This window comes from Lotus japonicus, chromosome 5 (genome assembly GCF_012489685.1).
Source record: "Lotus japonicus ecotype B-129 chromosome 5, LjGifu_v1.2".
NCBI lineage: Eukaryota > Viridiplantae > Streptophyta > Magnoliopsida > Fabales > Fabaceae > Lotus > Lotus japonicus.
Window position 1 is genome coordinate 4,179,690 of NC_080045.1, and position 20,800 is coordinate 4,200,489.

Sequence of the window (20,800 nt, forward strand, 5' to 3'; positions counted from 1 at the left end):
AGCTAATCCAAATATGATATGAATGATCCAAACAAGTCATCGAAGCACAGCGAATACTGTAATGGTGCTGCAATCAGTGCACTTTAAGGCAGCACACCACAATCAACCTGCTATGAGATGGACCACAATGTGTGTGCCAAAAACTCACAATTTCATTATCAGTCGTGCTTTTGATGCTGGAGCTGGACTATAATCTTCAATACATGTGAAGGAACCACTATTCATTTATTGACATGGTAACTGATGCTATTTATTACACAGCTGGTACCAAGGTTATTATATACCTCCATAACTTCCTTTGTTTGTCAATGAAGCTACAGCTCAATTTGTTGCACCCAGAAAAGAATCAGATTTGGTTTTGTTCAGTCCAAGTTAGTATGGTGGGCCACTGGTTCAAATTTAATAGGAACTGACAATTAAGACTATGGAAAAGGTACACACTTGTATAGTTCAAATTCCATAGGTTATGCAGTGCTTACTTTCTTTAGTTAAGGAGTCTGAAGAAATCTACTCAAAGGGAGAAAAGAATAGATGATCATTTACATTTCTTATTATGATATACAGCTGTATACAAAATTGTATACCCCACATGAATAAAACAATATAGATATATATCTGAAACTGAAGTAAAACTATATGCTTATCAAGTATCTGAAGCTGAACTCATATGGCATAATTTGTACAAATTGTGAGAGGGGCTCAGTTTTTCTCTTGTCAAGGAAATTAATGGCTTCTTTCCCTAGTTCACTTGGTAACTGGAGGCAGATCCAATCCAACAATGATTCCAAGTCTTTTGCGAAGTTCAGTAAATACCAATCCAGCAGCTTCGGGATAGCGAATCTCGATGTTGAAATTCCAACCGCTGCCTGCAAGTACTCTCTTTTGGCCACTTCAAGTTCATTCTCAACTTGGGATGCTGTGTAAACTCTCACCTGCATTTGGCATAGGTCATGATAAAGCCATTAATAGTTATATAAAAAGAGGGATAGAATTTTCAAATCTTGTTTAATGATGCCATGAACTCCGCTTATGCTGCATAGCTGGTCCTAAGCTCGGGTATGGGAGGAAGGTTGTGTTAAGCAGCCAACGAAAAACTAGCTGATATCTTTAGAGTGGAAATCCTAGAATCAATTCTGGTAGAGTAAAATCCATTATGGATGAAAATATAGATGTTTGAGAATCATTTTGGAGAATTGATTTCAGACTCAAAATCAATTCTGGTAGAAGCTAGAGAGTGTAGCTTCTGCATTAAACCTAATCAATTGAGATTTTACAACTGAATTTCACAATATTACCCAACAAAACCCACTTTTGCATAAATGTATCCAAGCACAAATCACTTCACTTCACTTGACGCTAATCCAAACAGGCACTTAATATGGATCAGTGATCTATATAGTGGACCTCACCTAGTGGGATAAGACTTTTCTTGTTATTGGTGTTTAATGATGCTATGAGACAAAATGCAAATCATGAATGTGAGTGCCTTAGTTGCGGGGGTTATGGAAGATGACAAAACTCTGTGTGAATTACTCATCAACTTACAGCAGGAGAGGACCAAGTTCCACAAGAGAGAGCAAATGTCACAAGGGGTTCTGACAGTTCCAGTCCATATATGCTTCTTGCCATCGTTACATGATTTTTCACTCCCTTGGAAAACGTCTGTTCAGAATTAAGTGGTTAGCTCTATTCTCATCCATAGAAATGCTAGAGTTTAAATGGACAAGACTTACAAATTTGCTGTGATAAGGAAGCCTTAAAATGAAATGCTCTATGGTTGTTGCACTTAGCATGTGTCCACCAACATTTATTGTTGCCTGAGTAACAAGAAAACGACAAGTTGTTGAACACACCTTGCTATGTTATACTAAACCAGAAGAACAATCACAATAAGACACCATTCTATACCTTCCGCATCAGCGCAACGGCCAATTCAGGACTCTCTGGTATGCCATTCTCTATGAATGCCTAAAACAAAGTGGAACTTTAAATGGTTTGAGAAGAAATTAAATGCATCACTTGAGATAAGCTAAAACTGATCGTATAAATCATAGGATAATAAAACACACTTTTAGATCCAGACTATATTATAGTGCATGTTTTAATACAAAGTGAAAAACCACGGTGAACCAAAATCTCGGTGGACAGAAGCAACTTCCCTTAACTTTTGTGGTTGGGCACCTTGATTTTGGCAATTGTGGCTGTCCACCGTGGTTTTCCATTGTGTATCAAAACATGCACATACTAAATGTTATTCTAATACACATAACATACATACATTCATCATACACGAGTTATAAGTGTTGATCCAGAACGCAAGCTTCTCCTGATGGTTGAGGTTCTTCAAGTTGACAGAGGCTAGTTTCCTAAAAAGAATTCTGCAAATTTCGCAAAATCAGAAAACTAAAACTTGTAATTCACCCAAAGCACAACAAATTAGTGTCATGGAAAAAAATCAGCAATCCAATTTGAATAGAATATGACATACTTTAACCGATGTAGTAAAAACAAAGTATTTGTAGTTCGTTTTGGATTGAAAGATTTAGCATCAATTGCACATAGTTGTTTGTATGGACCAATATCCCTCTTTCCACATTCCAAGCAGATACCATAGGGATCCCAAAACTCTGTTTCTTCAGCACATGTTCGAGGTTTCGTCGCCCATAAGGGTGATATGTCACCTGCAGAACCTGTATTCTTCACAGCACTCATTCTCAAGAGAATGCTTGATAAGCACTTCAGAATATTTTCAGATATTATATTTGGGCATTCAGCTTCTGGTGAAATTTTGTGTGTTGGACTAGGATGCCTCAATTCTGCTATTTGCTGGTTATTCACCTTTGGTTCTTGCTGCACAGTGGAAAGATCACAACTATTGACTTAGAATTTTCCTCAGTTTTCAACTAGTAGCACTATCAAACAAATGAAAATTAGTTCACATGACATACCTTCATTTTTGGAGGATTGCACTTTTTCTGGAGTACTTTATTATCAATATTAAGTTTTTTAATTGGCGTTTTGTTCATTTGCTTGGAGGATTGCTGCTTAGTCTTGGAAGAATTTGTACATGATTGGTTCTCCTTTCCTTGTCTATTCTCTGACAAGCCTAACAACAAGCACATGACATAAGAGAAGGATTACATTCTTTTGGACACTAATTGTATTGTATGTTTACATTAGCGTTAACAGAAATGATTCTACTAAATAAAGTTCCATATGGAAAACATGATTTAAAATGATGTGATTTATGTTTTGATACTTCAATGAAGATAGTGACTTTTATAGGGTAATGTTATAAAATTCAGTTGTAAATTCTAAGAATTGGTTATGTTTAATGCAGGAGAAACTATTGTTTTGTGGCAAGTGGATCCAATTCTTGACCCATTCAACTTGAACCAGTTAAACATAATGATGAGTTGCTCACCAGGGAGTGTTGTGGCGTGGCTAGTTGCTGGACTACCAGCTGTTTGGGAAGGAGACTTCAATTTATCCAATTTGGGACTGTCCATTATTGAGTTTGAACTGTTTGGTGGAGGTAAATGCTCCATTTTCCTCTTAGAAGATGACATGTAGACAGCTTCTTGGTACAAGTCCTGTCTGTAATGCACAACCTGTTCCTCAAGCCTAACAACTTCCTCTTCCAGAACTGCCACTTCAGCAAGAAGTGCTAGTGTCTACAATTTTTTCAACATTAGAATTCAACAAGTCAAAATTGTTTTCCAATCTCTTCCTTTCTAACTTAGCAGCAGACAGAAGTACTATTTGAGAAAATGACTGAGCAACAAAGAGAGAGAAGTTCATATACTGACATAGGGAGGGAGATAAGGAGGAAGACGTGGCAGAGCTCCCAAAGGTCTATTGAAAGCCCTCTCCAATGCCCTGTGGATGTTCTCCTCATGCCTCAACTTCTTCTTCAACCTATCCACCTAAGAGTCACAGAATTCAAATTCAGTCGCCGACATGTTTGAAATCTTTTTACAATTGATTCTAAAGCCAGAATCAATTTTGGAGAGAAGCTTCTGAGTTCCAAAATTGATTATGAAGAAAGAGAAGTTGATTTCATGATAAATGTGACAAAAATAAAGTTGAAACCCAAATAAAAAGATGGACTAGAAACAGTGTCAATAGCATACATCTTGTTGCAAAGCCAATTTTCTTTCCTTGCTTGAGGCTTTTCCACCTTTACTTGCACTTCTCAAGCTTCTCTGCATCATCTACATTTCCATTCAAGGCTATACAGGTTAGAATCCATCAAAACAGAATAAAAATTAACATATCAAATCCTACACGCTAACACTGTCTTAACTCTCAAGCAGGATTCACAAAAGGGGAAAACAGTGGAAAACAGAAAAGTTTAAAACATGATTAGAGTGATCAATCAATTATGAATAATAATAATAATAATCATGAACTTGGCCTAAACTACAAACTCTTTTTCAAACATACAAACTACATGAATGCACCCTTTTATGTGCTATTGGATTGGAGGTTCATTTCTAGCAAAATTTTCTGAAAATCTGAGATTACCCCTCAAACCCAATTGCCAACTTTTACAGACAAATCATATCATAGGAATTAGGATCAAATTTGGAAGAAACAGAAAATCATTGAAACAGTGATCAACTGCAGGGGACGATTAAAGATCAAACCTTTTTTATCCAGACATTAGAAGAATAAGCTCAGTGGTTAGATGACCCAGAAGGAAGGAGAGTGAAAACTTGAGAGCAAATGAAGCATCATCATCCCAAGAAGATTTAAAACACTTCAATTAATCAATGTTCTACTCAGAAGTCAAAGATTGGATTAGGAGCTTAATGAATATAATAGTTAAATACAATATATGAAGGATGGAAGAAGAAGAAGAAGAAGAAGAAGATTGAAAGAAGGATTGTGAGTAGCTTCCAGTGGCACCGCTTGGGATGAAAAAGAATATTATATTGAAGAATGGAGAGAGAGAGAGAGAGAGAGAGAGAGAGAGAGAGGTGTAGTGTAGTATAGGTAGCTTGCAGTTTGGTAATGGTGAATATATGAAAGTAGAAAGAAAGGTAATGGGTGTGTGAAAGAGACTAGAGCATCCAACCTGGTCCATTGATGCAGAATAAGACACAGCTAGCAAGCTAATTGAAATTGAAATTGAAGGCTCCAATCCAAGCTTATGTCATCATGAACCAACGTGCATCTTTCTATTCTCACAGTGTCTTCCAAGTGTTGGTGTTTTAACTTTGGTTTCCTAAAGTTCTATGTAAAAGTTTGTTTGTGTTTTTACTTATTTTGTTTTTTAAGCTAATGCAAGTGTGAAAATTTCTCACCTTTTTGGACATAAAAAAAAGTATTGGGCTAGTGGTAAACGAGCTAAACCCTCATGATGATGAAATGATAAATTTCAATTCCGGAAAAGACATTTGACCAAAAAAAAAATCCGGAAAAGACATTTGTAAGCAAACTAAACCCTCATAAGGATGAAATGATAAATTCGAATGCTGAGAAAGACATTTATTGGGGAACAGACAACCGTTTCCTGAATGAGTGGTCAAAGGCATGAAAAAAGAATCAATTTTGAGTTTTGACACATAAGCTACTCAAAAAGCTTCTTGTCATATTTAATCTTGATTTTAGAATCAATTGTAGAAGATATCTTGATCGATATTAGAAAGATTTAAGTGTGTGTTTGGTTCGCCGTTGAAAAACCTCAGAATCTCAATTTGGAGTGGTAATATAGATGTTTGAGAATCATTTTAAAGAATTAATTTTAGTTCGGCAATCAATTCTATTAGAAGTTAAAGATAGTAGCTTTTGTTGTTAATATGATTAATTCCAAAATTTTACAACCGGATATCACAACATTACCTTACAAAAATCATTTTGTTTCATAAATGTATTCAAATTAATATAAGTTACTTCACTTTAACTCACATTTACTATTTATCAATGTTGTCGAACTCAATTCTATCGATCCATAATCAATTATCAAAACGTTGACCCAAGTGCATGTTCAAAAACCCTTCTACAATTGATTTTGAATGCAGAATCAATTATGGAGAGAAACTCATGTGAAGTTTCAGAACGATAACATTTTGAATCTGTTTTTTTCTTAAAATCAATTCTGAATCTCAGAAGCTACTCACATAAGTTTCTTTCAGAGATTGATTATGACTTTAGAATCAATTGTAGAAGAATTTCCTAGCACACCTTCAATTTCAATGAAAGAGAAACCGATTCCGTTAATTGATTTTGGGAAAAGAAATGACAGCCCAAACATGTTATATGTTATGACTAGAAGTGTTTGTGTTTAAGTTTTAAGCACCAAAATATATCTACCCTTCGGAACCCAACCCATGTTAGAACAGCACGCGAGTAAAGTGAGAAAGTGATGAATTTTGATTCCACATATAAGAAGAAAACAACAAGAAAATAAATAGAATGTCTTAGCTCCATTTTTGTGTGTTATAAAAATTACAGCAGGTCCTCTGATCACTGTTAGGACTAGGGGTGGAAATAGGCCAGGCAGCTCGTCAAGGGCCTATGGCTTGGCTCGTTAGAGGCTCGGCTCAGCTCGGCTCGTTTATTAAAAAGGTCAGGCTTAGGCTTTTTTAAAAGCTTGTTTAACTAAAAAGGGCAGGCCCAAACTATTAAAAAAGTCTATTTAGCCTAACAAGCCGGCCTATTTATATATTATTTTTATTAATAATATAAATAAATATAATATAATAATATATTATTTGATTTTTTAAAACTGATGTATAGTTTAGTATAAAAGAAAACCCCAAGTCCCTACCCTAACCTAGATTAGAAACGTTCCAGACATATTCAATGATATAGATTTAGTTTTTGAAATGCAATGATAGAGGTTTTTTTATTTGAAAAGAAAGTGCAATGATATATAAAAGACTTATTAGCCCGCCAGCCTATTCATTTGATAAAATTGTCTGTTAAATAGGCTTTTAAGTAGGCTTGTAGGCCAGGCCAGGCCTTAGAAAAGGCCAGACCAAGCCACAAAATTTGGCCTATTGATAGGCCACAGGCCAGGCTTGGGCCACGAAAAGATAATGCAGGCCAGGCCTAGGCCACGCAAAGCTTGGCTCGGCTCGGCTCGGCCTATTTCCACCCTAGTTAGGACTGCGCACGTATAGTACACATTGTATCATACATGGTATTCGTACTGAAAGTGATAACTGTCGTACTGTTATAATGCTTCTAAATTCCATGAAAAATGAGATTTTTTTTTTGGGATTGGTACCATTTTCTTTTCTGTTGTATAATGTATAGCACTTGATTAATATTTTATCAAATAAATGAGTTCATGGCATGATGTTTGTAATTGAACTTTAGTACATTTATCAACTTTGACACCGGAAACACATGATTTTAAGATTATAAGTCGCTTACCGAGATAGTGACAAATTACTCATATTACAGGTTTCACATCGACAATGAAAATCAAACACAATTTTTTAATGTAAGTGGCTCGTTCATACAAATTAAAACCACATAATTAGTGTTTGTAATTACAAGGCAAAAGCTGCACAAATCACATGCATTGCCAACTAAACAAACTTAATATATGTACTTTTGCAGATAAATTAAGGAATTTTTTTGAATCATGGGGCATTCCAATTCCAATACTTTGGGGACCATTATTTTGTTTTTATTGTTTTTTGTTAAACATAAACATAATCAAATCGTATGTTGTGTAACCATGGTGCATGTTGTTGAAATGATGTGAGAATTCAGATGAAGGTCATTATAGTTTATTTATGTATTTTTTTTTCTAAATCACTAAAAGTAAATATTGAATAAAATTATTTTAATCTTAGGTGGCTTAATAATATTTTAAGATGTATTATGAACTAGAATTTTCTAAAATACCTGTTAAAATATTATTGGTTTAATTTACATAAGTTAAGTTGGTTTTACCCAAAGTAAATCTTGAGTGGGCCGTTGGCCCTCCCAATTATCAAAAAAAAAAAATAGAAAGTAAATCTTGAGTACTTTAAACAACCCAATAAAAAAGTAAAGGAGTAACACACTCTTTTCAACACTCTTTCCAACACACTTCATGTGATTTTTAAAAAAGTCTCATTTACTAAAATTTCTGTTAACTCTTAAAAATATTAACCAATCACATAAAATGTGTTGAAGGGAGTCTTAAAAAGTGTTAGTGTTCGATTGCAGTTTTAGTTTTCAGTTTCTAAAACAATTTTTAAAACATTTTTCAGAAGAAGAAAATAATTTAAATTACATGTTTTCCAATATTTAGAAAACTGATAGCTGAAGAAAACTAAAAAAAGAAACTGAAAACATTTTAGTTTTATAGTTTTATATAATTAAACAAAAGTTATGAATAATTAGGAGTATATAAAGTAATATATTTGTTCATTTAATCGTAGGCAAACTATATCAAAAAAATATGTACAAAAGATACAGTGTCTTCTCAATTTAAGGACACTTTATGTGTTATTACTTATAATATTTACACTCGAATTTTAGAAAAGAGATCTGTTAGAAAATATTATGAAATAGTTGTCTGGAGAAGTTTACATTAATGAAAGAAAAATTAAAGCATTTGTTTGAACTTGTGCAGTCAACGTTGGATCCAATTTATCTGATTTTATATACAATAATAACAACAACAACTAAACATGTCGAAACCTACTCTTAGTTGTTCTTGTCAATATACCTTTGGGTAGATATCCCTTCTACAGTATTTATTTACACAAAATAACAGAAAGATGTAGCGGACACGCTCCATTTTAATTAATAGGATTTTATTGTAGTCTGAATCTCTATCAGTTGACATATTATTATTTAATGAAAATGTATCTGTTTTCAATTACATTAATTAATTAATAGCATGCTGGATTCAAAGTTTGTCGGTTCTGATGTTAGTTATAAGGCTTATAGCGCCTTAGTTACGGGCAAGTGTTAATTTGTTTATAATTAGGTTATTTTAGAAATCTAATTATCGAAATAAATTTGAAAGAATTATTTTTTGACACGAAATCACAAGTTTTTTTTTACAGGGAAATCACAAGTTCAATGCTAACAAATATTGATCCAAGGAACTTTCCGATGCGCAAAAAAAAAAACGTCCAAGTTCCATATAGAGAGCAATTAACGATTTCAGGATTTCACAAAATCCAACTATTTTAGGAACCTTAAAACATAAAAACTTTAAATTAAGATCAAACTTCAAACCACCTCCACCTCTTCTGCCTCCCATTTCTCCATATCCTTATATCCACCACCTCCTGGTATCCACCGCCTCTGCCATATCCACTACTATCGTTGCCGCCGCAACATGTTCCCTAGATGGGTGCCTAGTCGGGTCTCTAGTCACGTCAACGCCTTAGCGCGGCCATTGGGATCAGAATCGTCAACAATAAATCAACAAACTCTCTTTCAGCTAGGCATCAGAACCCTTGGGATTTGATCTTGGACTACTAAATGAAGAGATCATTGCCACCATCATCATGTGTGATGAGCCTGAACCCCTTTTGGTCATCGAATCACTTCAGCTTCTCCCTCACCATTGAAACGCTCATCATCCATTCTCACACACCAAAACCCTCGTTTCAAAAGATGCAATTGAAAGAATGGGGCATACATTCTTTTCTTTGGTTAATAACATGGCTAAATTCAAGTAAAACATAATTAAATAATTAAAGCTAGTCAAGACGTTATAGTCGTCATTTTCAGATTTATTTTTTTCTGCTACTAAACACACTTTAAAGTGCGTGCAAATTTAAAGTGCATTTAGCTGCAAATTTCAACAGAATTGATATCAGATCATTTTTTAAAATTATGAAACCACCACAGTAAATTAGTAAAATAAGATAGAATATCTGGAGATTTAGAGCGAAATAAAATTTTTTCCGAAATTCAAAATAAAATATCAAATTAAGGAATTTGCGTCCGAGACACAACTCTTGTGGCGAAACGACAAACGTGCAATTACTTTATTTTTCTCTTCAGCTTTGTAGTTCACTACGTCTTGATCTGAGACTAAAAAAATCAATTTTTTGGACCAAAAGCTAGAATTTACAATTTTCGCACTTTAAAGTGCGAGCGAAAAAAATTCAAGGGCATGATGGAATTTTACATATGTAAGAATGGTAAAACTAGATGTTAGGGGTGAGAATAAATGAACATATATGTCAGACAATAGCAATTTCAGTCTGATATTACAACAAATGAACATATATGTCAGACAATAGCAATTTAAAATACACATACAACATCAAGGTAAGATATCCAACAATCATAGATGGTTGCTGTCAGCTTAAGCAACAAAGCAGCAACGCTGATTTGCTTAATTTTATTGAAAAGAGCTTTGCAACCAACATTGATATCTCCCGGTATCAAGATCGGACAACAATATCTCACGAAACAAATTTTGCAATAACAAGCAAAACCATGCCTCTCATTTAGAACATGCAGTCACCCTTGTAAACACAGAAAAAAGAAAAATTACTTTTCAAGTTAAACCTTTTGAAGATTCTGTATCTCTCTCCCTTTGAAATCTTCAACAGAGAGGAGATAAACGAGACAAGGACTAGGATTTGGTGGTTCCTATTTGTGATCAATGTCATTCACATATTTTGGTTCGTGTCTTTTACTTTTTCCACTTCTTTATCTTTTTACAAAAGAGCCTTTCTACGAGCATGAAAATCTGTAAAGATGTGTACACGATGAAAAGTTTAGTTTTTTTTTTTTTTTTTTTTTTTTATAATTTGGAGGGCAAAAGCCCAAGTTTAGCTTTTCTTTATCAGTACTTCTAGCTCAAGGTACTATGTATTATTTTGAGGAAAAAAAAATTCTACCATGAGCTTTGCTCATATGATATTAAATTTATTCTTCTCTAAAATCTAAACTTCACGCGCCTTTTTAAAAGTTTGGGGCAAGATACCAGAGTCCATCACTAAATTCCTCGATGATCGATGAATAGTAGAGATGGAAATAGTAAGAGATTTATGAATGGATGTTTTCCTTTGCAAATATCATCACTATTTAAATCTGTTTATTTTAATGATGAGTTATTTTCCATCTCTAAACTCGTCACTAATACATGTGTTATCAAAAAATATTTTAAAATTAGCGACATATTTTTTAAATGGAAATAAAATTTTCCATTGATAATAAAATTTTCCATTGATACTGATTTTTACAATGAAGTTCTCAATTTGTATAATGATGAAATTTGCCACGGAATGTATTTTCTGGAAAATTTGTCAATTTCATCACAAATATTCATGAACCAATTTTAGCAGTGGATTTTGTGTCAAATTCTGATATTTTGTCACAAAAGAAAGGGAGTGAGATAAGTGCAGATTTTAGAGAAGAATGAAGTTTAGTGTCATATCAATAAAGTTCAAGGTAGTGAAGTATAATTTACTCTAAAAAAAATATACATATCATAAGAATCAATATGAGATAGAGTAAAACCAAAGTGTAAATTAAATGTGAAGAACTTCATGAGTTGATCTACATGCACGGCTAGAATTAAGTCTGTTCACTAAAAAAGTTACAAATTTTCTTCTTCCAAATTCAATTCTAATCACTACATAGTTAATTTTTCTCATGGCTAAATTATTAGAAGGTACATATTCCTATAATTTGTGAGAGATGAGACTCGATTTTGCCTGCATCTAATGCAAATAATCCAAACAAGTACTAACACAATAATTCAATATATTAAGTTATATATGAGAATTTTCCGCTTTGAGCTGGAAAGCATAAACCAAAATCTCTGCTAAGTATAGAACAAGCAATGTCCTTTTGGTTTAATTTTTTCAAATACATTATATGACAGCAAGACCCACCAACATCACTTCTTGAGTGCCATCTTTCGTAGCCAGAGTAAGAGACAATAACATAAGATGCTCTATCTGAATTCCAATTACCAGTTCATTTAGATGATATGGATCTTAAATATACATGGCTTCTCGTTTCTTAATCTTTCCATTGACAATGTAGCTGAAAATTGAAATTGAATGCAACATCGATCTTTGGTGTTTAGTTTGGGTACAAATTAAATATCATTTCATGATTATATTCTAAAATTCCAGAAGTGGTTTGTCAGCTGGACTTGTAATTTGGCATTCGTATTAAGATTCCATATGTGAATATAATATGTTCAGTGCTGGAAAATGGTGCAGTAATTTGTATATATATATACTACTCACACACACACACACACACATATATATATGGTCCCACTAGTAATATGGTTAATTAGTGTGATCCACATCTTCCATATATAAAGTGAACCATCTTTTTTTCCTCTTGAATCTTTTCTTGGTGGGGACTGATTATGATGGAGGTGGATGGTCACATGTATTCCAAAATCATTGTCATGATCAGTGATCACTCAACATCTCTATCCTTTATTTTCTTTTACCTTCTTTTTCGTGTTATTATGATGAAGTGTTATTTTTCATTAGATATTTAATAAGTATCTTAATCATCTTATTGTTATTAGTATCTTTAATTGTTCTTTTCAATTTCATATTAAAAAACTATGAACAAGAAAATAACAAAATAGAAAATTGAAAGGATCGGAGTTGGTTAAGCGAAGCATAACATTATCTGTTGTCACAAGTTACAGGTTTGAGCCTTCATTCACCCTTAAAGTGAGGAAAATATAAATCTATTATAAGTTTTTTTTTATGTTCGAAAATAAAATGAGAAGAAATCAGTTGATAATAAGTTTAGTTGGACAAAATGTTTTTTATTTTTTATTTTTAATCACTATAAGAAAACTCATTTTTACCAACGACTTTTACAACCAAAAACTGTCAGATTCGTTAAATTTCCTATTGATTACCGACGACCAAGAATCTGTGAGTAATTACCTCTTCGGTAACGGTAATTAACCGAAATGCTTTGACAAAGTTGTCAGTATCTATGTTAGCTTGGACGAGATTAACTCATTTTTCTATGGATACAAGTGCGCGCTATTTTAGTGAAGAACTTAAACTTTTAATTTATTATACCCTTTGTGACAATGTTTTAACCCCGCTCATTAAATTTCATTTTGCTTTCTATGTTCTAACTTCACAACATTTTATACTTTTGACAACAATTTTTCAATAACAGGCGAAAATTGTTGCCTAAGTTCAAACCCAACCTTTTAAATGAGAAAAGGTTGTCATTCATCAATAAGATACTTAAATGATGAAATTTATTTGACAACAGAAACAATTTTTTTTGGAATAGCTTCAAAATTAGTATTTGTATAAACTTAGAATCCTTACTTTGCTTTTTGAGGGACTCTAAATGGGTAGGTTTCTTGCGGTAGCCGTACCTTCAATATTGTGTTTCTATACAATTTGGGATGAACCAAATATTCAATGCTATGAGCTCGAATATACTGACTCACGCCAAACTCCATGCCAACACAATAAAAGAGGTATTGATCCTGCGCGATACCTTCCATTTCATGAACGAGCAAGGAACAAAAAATCTAAGTTGATAAAAATGTTAAGTTTGAAGGTTATTCAAAATCAAATGTTTTTGGTAAAAAAAAAGTTAATAAGTAAATTTTCACACAATTCAATAAATATTGGAAAGATAGTTTTGGTTTCGAGTTGTCTGGGAACACAAATAAAAATATGGACCTTAGATGAAAGTAGATGGCAATACTATCATTCAGAACGTTTTCTTGTATTGTTCAATAATGGTAAAAACAATACCATTTTATAAATCATTCTTTATATAAATTATATTTTTGAAAATAGTAAATAAAATAAACACAGTGGTGTTTTTGTAATTTATTAATAAATATAATATTAATTTCTCATACTAGATAAACCCAACACTAGAAAAGAGTAAAATTGTTTATATTGTTCTATAATACATGATTGATAAAGCGAGAAAATAATTATTCACCAACCAATTAGATGTGCATATGTAACAAATTAGGTGAATAAGCTAACTAACAAACTATATACAAATAAAAAATCGAGATAAATTATAAACTTTTATGGATATGCATGGCCTTGTACTATTTGGGTGGCCAATATAGCACATGCATCTAACCATACACTAGCCTTAATCACCTGGTATTATATTTGGTGGTGGTAATGCAACAATTCTCAGTGAGTGGTTGCTTTGAATTTGCTAGTAATATGATAAAAGGTTAAAAGCCCGGTCCCAATTAAGTGGATCGTACTACGTTTAGAAGCTGACAATAGCATTGTACATGTCCATGGCCAAGGTTTTCTGGATTCTTACTTTAGATGGTTGTCTGGCTGATATGAGGAATAGAAACACTAGGATTTTTCCGTAGCCACTTGATAAAAGGTGAAAAGCAGCTACTTGCTACAAAACCTGGTGTTTTTGTATTATTATCACTTTTACTTTGGGACGCAATAAGCTTTGTGAATGTGATGTCCCCTGTCAGTGCCAGAATCATAATTATTTGATGAGGATGCATTTAAAATTAATCCTAGCACTATACTACTGGGCTGATCTTAAGGGTAAACAAAAGCAATTAATTAATTAGCATATACACTAGCTAGCATGCAAAGAAGAAAATATTTCTGGTCTAGTTTCCTAATCATCATGATCGACTTTTTATAGCATATTTGGTTTCCCCCAGTCAAATGCTCTAAAAATTTATGAGAAAAACTTTGATGCACCGACGGTGTAAAGTTTTTTTACACCGTCAACCAATCAGATTTTAAGGATATGCCACGTCAATTAATGAAATTAAATAAAAAGAGATATTTTCTCACATCCTTGAAATTTGATTGGTTGACGGTGTAAAAAAACTTTACACCGTCGGTGCATCAAAATTAAACTCAAAATTTATTATTATAATAAGCTATGCGTGTGCTTAGATCAGCGTTAACAAAATTGATTCTAAAACATTACGTACGGTAAACATGAATTAATTAAAATAATAAAAATTGGTTCTTGTAGGGTAATGTTAAGAAATTTAGTTGTGAAATCTTTGAATTTATTATGTTTAACGCATACACTACCCGCTTTTAACTTCGAGGAAAATTGATTTTAATACTGAAATTAATTATCCAAAATGATTCTCAAGCATATATATATATATATATATATATATATATCTTGCCATCCAAAATTAATTTTAATCTATTAGAGTTGATTATGAAGTTCCCTAAAATGTAACCAAACACACTCTATATATATGTCTTAATGTATATTTAGAAATTGTTCTATAATTGATTATGAAGTTAAATCAATTATGAGAAATGTTTCATGGATAGCTTTTGTGTTTTATAGAATTAATTTTAGTTAAATAATAATTGTTAGAAATATAATCATTCATATGTTCTTTATCCAACAATTTAAACTTTTGTGATAATTTATTCATGATGTGATATCAGAACATTTATGACTAAGTGATTTACAATTCAATCATTTTTGTCTTTTACCAATAACTTAAGCTTTTAAAATAATTGGTTCATCACATAAGCTATTCCAAACATTTTATTACTAACTTTTAAATAAACATGCATCTGTACAAATTGTGAAATCACCGTGCTCTTAATTATGCCATATAGCTAGGGAGTGGACAACCAATTGGACTATATATCAACCCACGAAGTTTGTCTTGTAATTACAAGACATGACGGCATTGAATCAATTAGTTAAATAGAGGTCACTACAGAAGCTAACACATGAGACTAAGACATGTTACCTAATTACCTTCATATTGCTACAAAAGCAGGGTAATATAGAAAATCATGTGTGTATATGAAGTATAACCTGTTTGGTCAGAAATTGCATCTACTGCACAACCATTATAGATCAACAGTAGTAATATGATGTTAGTATAACAGTTCAAAATGGCTACTAATTGTAAGTTTGGTTTTCAGTCTAGTATAGCCAAAATCGATTCTGATATCCTAAAAGCAACCAATTAGTTGCTTCATTTTAACTTGATTTCAGTCATACATGATAAAACAAACACTTAATACATTAAATGAGACAAGGTTTACAAGAAAAGAACTAATGAACTATGATGACAATTTGCGTGTGGGGCTATTGTTTGTCAGCATGTATATGGCTTTATTTTGGACATACCTAACCCAGCTCTTATTTTGGGGCAAGATAAAAAAAAGGGGGGGTCCGGTACTCTTATGTCCAAAATTCTAAATACCTCGTGACTTGAAACTAAAGTACTGAAATATAGGATTTCCATCCCCTAGCTAGGCTTGTTTAGTTCTCTGGGCGTTTGCCCTCAGAATTCGAAGAAAAAAAAAAGGGTACTGAAATACTGTATTCTCATGGGTTGCCGATGTCAACTCCTTAGAATATACATTATCACTTAAAGATGTGATGTAACTTTAAAAAAAAATTACGTATTTTAATCTTAACTCAAATGATTATAATTTTTCCTACATTCTCATATATTATGTGTGTGCACATAATAACTTTTATGGATGAGAGGTCAACTATTCCAATCATTGAATCGTGTAATATTAACATGATGATCAACATTCAGAGTGTGTTTGGATCAGCGTTTGTAGAATTGAATCTGGGAGAATTGGATCTGGTAGAATTGAGTATGATAAACGTGAGTTTGAGTGACGTGATTTATGTTTGAATACATTTACTAGAGATGTGATTTTGTAATAGAATTTCGTTTGGGTCATTTTGATTAGAATTGTTTTTGAATGCGTAATGACCAAAATGGGTACACATAATAAATATACACATGCTTAGTACCAATTTTTATTTAGGTATAGGAAATTCAAAAATGTAAAATTAATGATAATATATGAACTTTTGGTAGAAGAAATTCAAAAATGTAAAATTAATTTTAATCGAATAATTAAAGTTTAAAGACAATTAATATATATGTGATTTTAATGAAAGAGATATTTGCGTTAAAAAAAATGAAAGAGATATTTGAACTTATTAAAAAGTTCAGGAAATACTTTCAGAAAAAAAATTCACATAAATAAGTAATATAATTTTAAGTTTGTTATCACCAGCTATTAGTCTTTTTTTTTTTCAAGTGAAATGTCGTTTTGTTGAAAAAAAATTAATTCAAGTTTATCATGTGAATAATGAAAATATAAGGGTCTGTTTGGTTTACCCATTTCCTGTTTTCATTTTCAAAGAAAATGAGAAATTAGATAGAAAATGCGTTTACTTAACTTTTTTGAAAATGTTTTTAAAGAAAATGTTTCCAAAATAGGTGGAAATCTGAAAATAAAAAAAAAATCGTTTTCTACGTTTTCTGTTGAAAGTCTCAGGAAATGGAAATGAAAAAGACGCGGTGGCATTTTTGTGAATAGGTAAAAGTTTGTTTTAAATCCGTTCTTTTTTATTCACTTGACTTTCTTGTCGTGAGTTCGACTCCGACTGTCCATAAAAAAAAAATGGAAAATTTTCATTTTACTCTGGTGAAGCACACACCGAATTTCAGAAATAAAAAATTTCATGGACCAGCACCGTCAATCTGTCACTTCCTGAAAGAAAGATTCTTTTTTCATGAAAATGCTTTTGCTCTTGTAGAATCAAGAATGTATAAAGCAAGGGAGTTTTGACCAAAAATAAAAAAGCTAGGGAGTGAATGGACTCTTCACGGATTTTTTGTGGGTAGGTAGTCTTGCACAGATTAAAATAATGGGAATAAAACACTATATTTATTGAAAAATATCAACCTTTAATAAACATTTTTATTTAATTTATAAAGTGTTCCATAATAAATATGGAGATTAATTTCTATGCACCGACGGTGTAAATAAATTTTACACCATCATTCAATCGCATCCATCCATTTTGTTAGCTCACAATTAATTTTAAATTTAATAATATCTAAAATAGAAAATGGAAGGTTATGATTGAATGATGGTGTATAACTTTTTACACCGTCGGTGTATAAAAATTAATCTCATAAATATGAATGTATTCTTAGTAATAAATTTCATTTTTAAATTTTTACAAAATATAGTTCATAACTGTTTTATTGAAAATGGTTAACGCAAACACATTTTTACAAAATATAGTTCATACCTGTTTTATTGAAAATGGTTAATGCAAACACATTTTCAATATTTTTACTTTTCAAAAATAGAAAATAACACGTCTAACCAAACATGTTTTCTTAACTTTAGAAATTTAAAAATGAAAGCTGTTTTCAGAAAATGAAACTAGAAAATGAAAATAGAAAATATTTTCTCAAACCAAACAGGCCCTAATATAATTAGGGTCCACAATTTTAGTGCCACCTCATCTCTTCTCTGCTGGGTTGAACGGTGACTACCACTTTCTCTTCGGGTTTTTTTTCCTGTGTTTTTCAAAATTTCCATGAACCAGACTTCGTAAGGGGCAAATAGGAAAAACTGAAATTCTTCCATGCCCACCTTCACGTGATAATGGAGAATCGATTGTATTTGATGGAGAAGTTACTCTTGCTTGCATCAGCTGGATCCACGTTTTGATCTTGAATCAATTTTCAGATTGAGGTACCCAAACATCTTCAAAGCATGGAAGATCCACGTTTTGGACTCAGATCCATTTTTGAGACCCAGATCCACGTTTCAGAAGCTGAACCAAACACACACTCAATAATTGAATCATTCTTGATTATATGAACACATTTTTCATATATTGTATATACATTTAAAATGGTAATATGTTATAGGCGATGGTATCGTCGTAATTATGTTTGGTCAAGTATTCTTTGGTCTAGTTGAGTTTTTGCGCGGGTGGTTTCTAAAATATTGGTAATGATATGACCGTTAAGATTGGTGATATCGTTGGATTCCGAATGGCTATCCCCTTGTTTTACAGAATTAGGTGGTCTTAGAATTAGGAATTCATATGGTTTCTAATTTGATTTTATACACCATCTACTTCTTTGTGGAACAAGTCTCTCATATATTGAGCATCTTTTTTAGCCTCATACAACTAAGATGATTTTGTCTATCCCTCTATCACTGCATCATCAGGCGGATTTGTCATGTTCGCCTCATACTCCAAACATGCTTTATTCTACGAGGTCGAGATAATTATAAGTTCATCCTCATCAATGTGGCCCTTCTTGTGAGACTCTGGCAAAAACTATGGCAATCTAACATGATTCCTTAGTGCAAAGAAATAGGTTGGTGAGCTTGCTTAGATTTTCTCTTGGTGCACGCTAAGCTTCATCATCAAGACTTGGAAATTGGTCCTTATGCCTCACAACTCGAGTGATTTCGTCGTGCTTTGTTGTTCTATTCTGTGAACAAAGGGGTGTGGTTTGCTTCTCCCCTTGGTCTTCGTCTTGATTGTGAGTTTCCCATGCGTGAGTTCACGACCCGTTTCTTGGCATCTACTGATTCATCTGGTATTGGTTCCTTCCTTGCTATTTTATATTGTATTTGGGAGACAAGAAACAATTTGCTTTTTTGCAGATTAAGGGTTTCTTTGGAGAAGATTTTGTGTCTGTTTGCGGGCCTCGTCCCTCATTGGTAGTGTCTCGACTTGTACTTCAACCTCAGACTACTCTTCTACCTACTTTGTGTTGTCATGTTGGGGAGGTCGCTAAGCTTAATTTTGATGCATTTGTCTTTCCGTTGAGCTTGGCAGGTTTTGGTTGCGTTGCTAGCTAGGGACGAGCAACGACATTGACACCCGCAGAGGTTTTGCCTCCGGTTATGGCCCTTAACTTCATTTGAGCTCTTAAGGAAAGCATGCTTCAAAACTGACTGTCTCCAGTTGTTTTAGGCTTGTAAGCGCCCTTATAACTTATAAGGGTGCATAGTTCTTATTTTGCTTCTATTATACATGAATATATATATATATATAGAGAGAGAGAGAGAGAGAGAGAGAGAGAGAGAGAGAGAGAGAGAGAGAGAGAGAGAGAGAGAGAGAGAGAGAGAGAGAGAGAGAGAGAGAGAGAGAGAGAGAGAGAGAGAGAGAGAGAGAGAGAGAGAGATGGTCTAACTTACCCCAAGATTATTGGTAGTATTCGAACCCTGCCAACTCTTTTCCAGGTGAGCTATCGAGATCAATCTCATTTTTGTCTACAATGTATTTTTTGTAACATGGGCAATGAACATTGTTGTCCATATTAAGACATGGGCTGTATTCATTCGACCCAGAAAAGGTACTACAGTCTTGGGCATCATAGATTTGCAACTAATCCATGAATTGGGGGTGTGCGAAATAGTGTTTGGATCACGCTAATAGGCCCACGTTCTAACTACAAGGCTACAGGCTACAACATATTATTTGGCATAAAACACTCATAGTAAGATGTGACAGCCCAGCCAGCTCATTCTTAAATGGCAAGTCGTGTTTGATAATGTTCTGTACTTCTGTCCATTCAATAGTCCTTGTCTCAGAATCCCAAACGATACGGCACATTAACTAACCAAATCTTTCCTTACAAGACTGTAAAACGCATGAAGCACTCATATCCTAGAATGGATAATTTCATGTCATATGATATTGTCACATGAAAAATTCTGTCCATCAATTTATTTATATATATTCACATGACTCTACATGTTTAATACATATAAAAAGGAAGACGAAATATGATTATGTAACTTTATACAATAATGTCGTGTGAAATATGAATTATGGAAGGAACATGATGGAGTCCCACGGGTGCCTTTATCATCATAGCATACGCATCCTATGTCACTTTAGATATTGTTTGGTTCAAAAAGTGTTTCTAATTTTTCACTAATAAAGACTAACAAATAATAGCAAATAAATGAAGAAAGAAAGAACTCAAAGTGCTCCCAATTTGATGCGACGGGTAGTGTCCAAGTACAGTTCAATATGGATTACTTAACGTGTCTTCTCTATTACAATATTATTT

The 20,800-nt window shown here is 33.0% G+C and overlaps 1 protein-coding gene across 1 annotated transcript; it reads right to left on the bottom strand.

Moving 5' to 3' along the window:
• Positions 1-520: 520 nt before the first annotated feature.
• LOC130718293 (uncharacterized) lies at positions 521-5,032 on the bottom strand. Its single transcript, XM_057568844.1, has 11 exons — positions 4,650-5,032; positions 4,134-4,214; positions 3,810-3,926; positions 3,425-3,674; positions 2,949-3,106; positions 2,489-2,850; positions 2,279-2,378; positions 1,909-1,968; positions 1,734-1,817; positions 1,546-1,662; positions 521-932 (listed from the first exon to the last, which is right to left on the bottom strand). Exons 2-11 carry the CDS (start codon positions 4,212-4,214, stop codon positions 633-635), a joined length of 1,629 nt encoding a protein of 542 aa, XP_057424827.1. The 5' UTR covers positions 4,650-5,032; the 3' UTR covers positions 521-632.
• Positions 5,033-20,800: the final 15,768 nt, after the last annotated feature.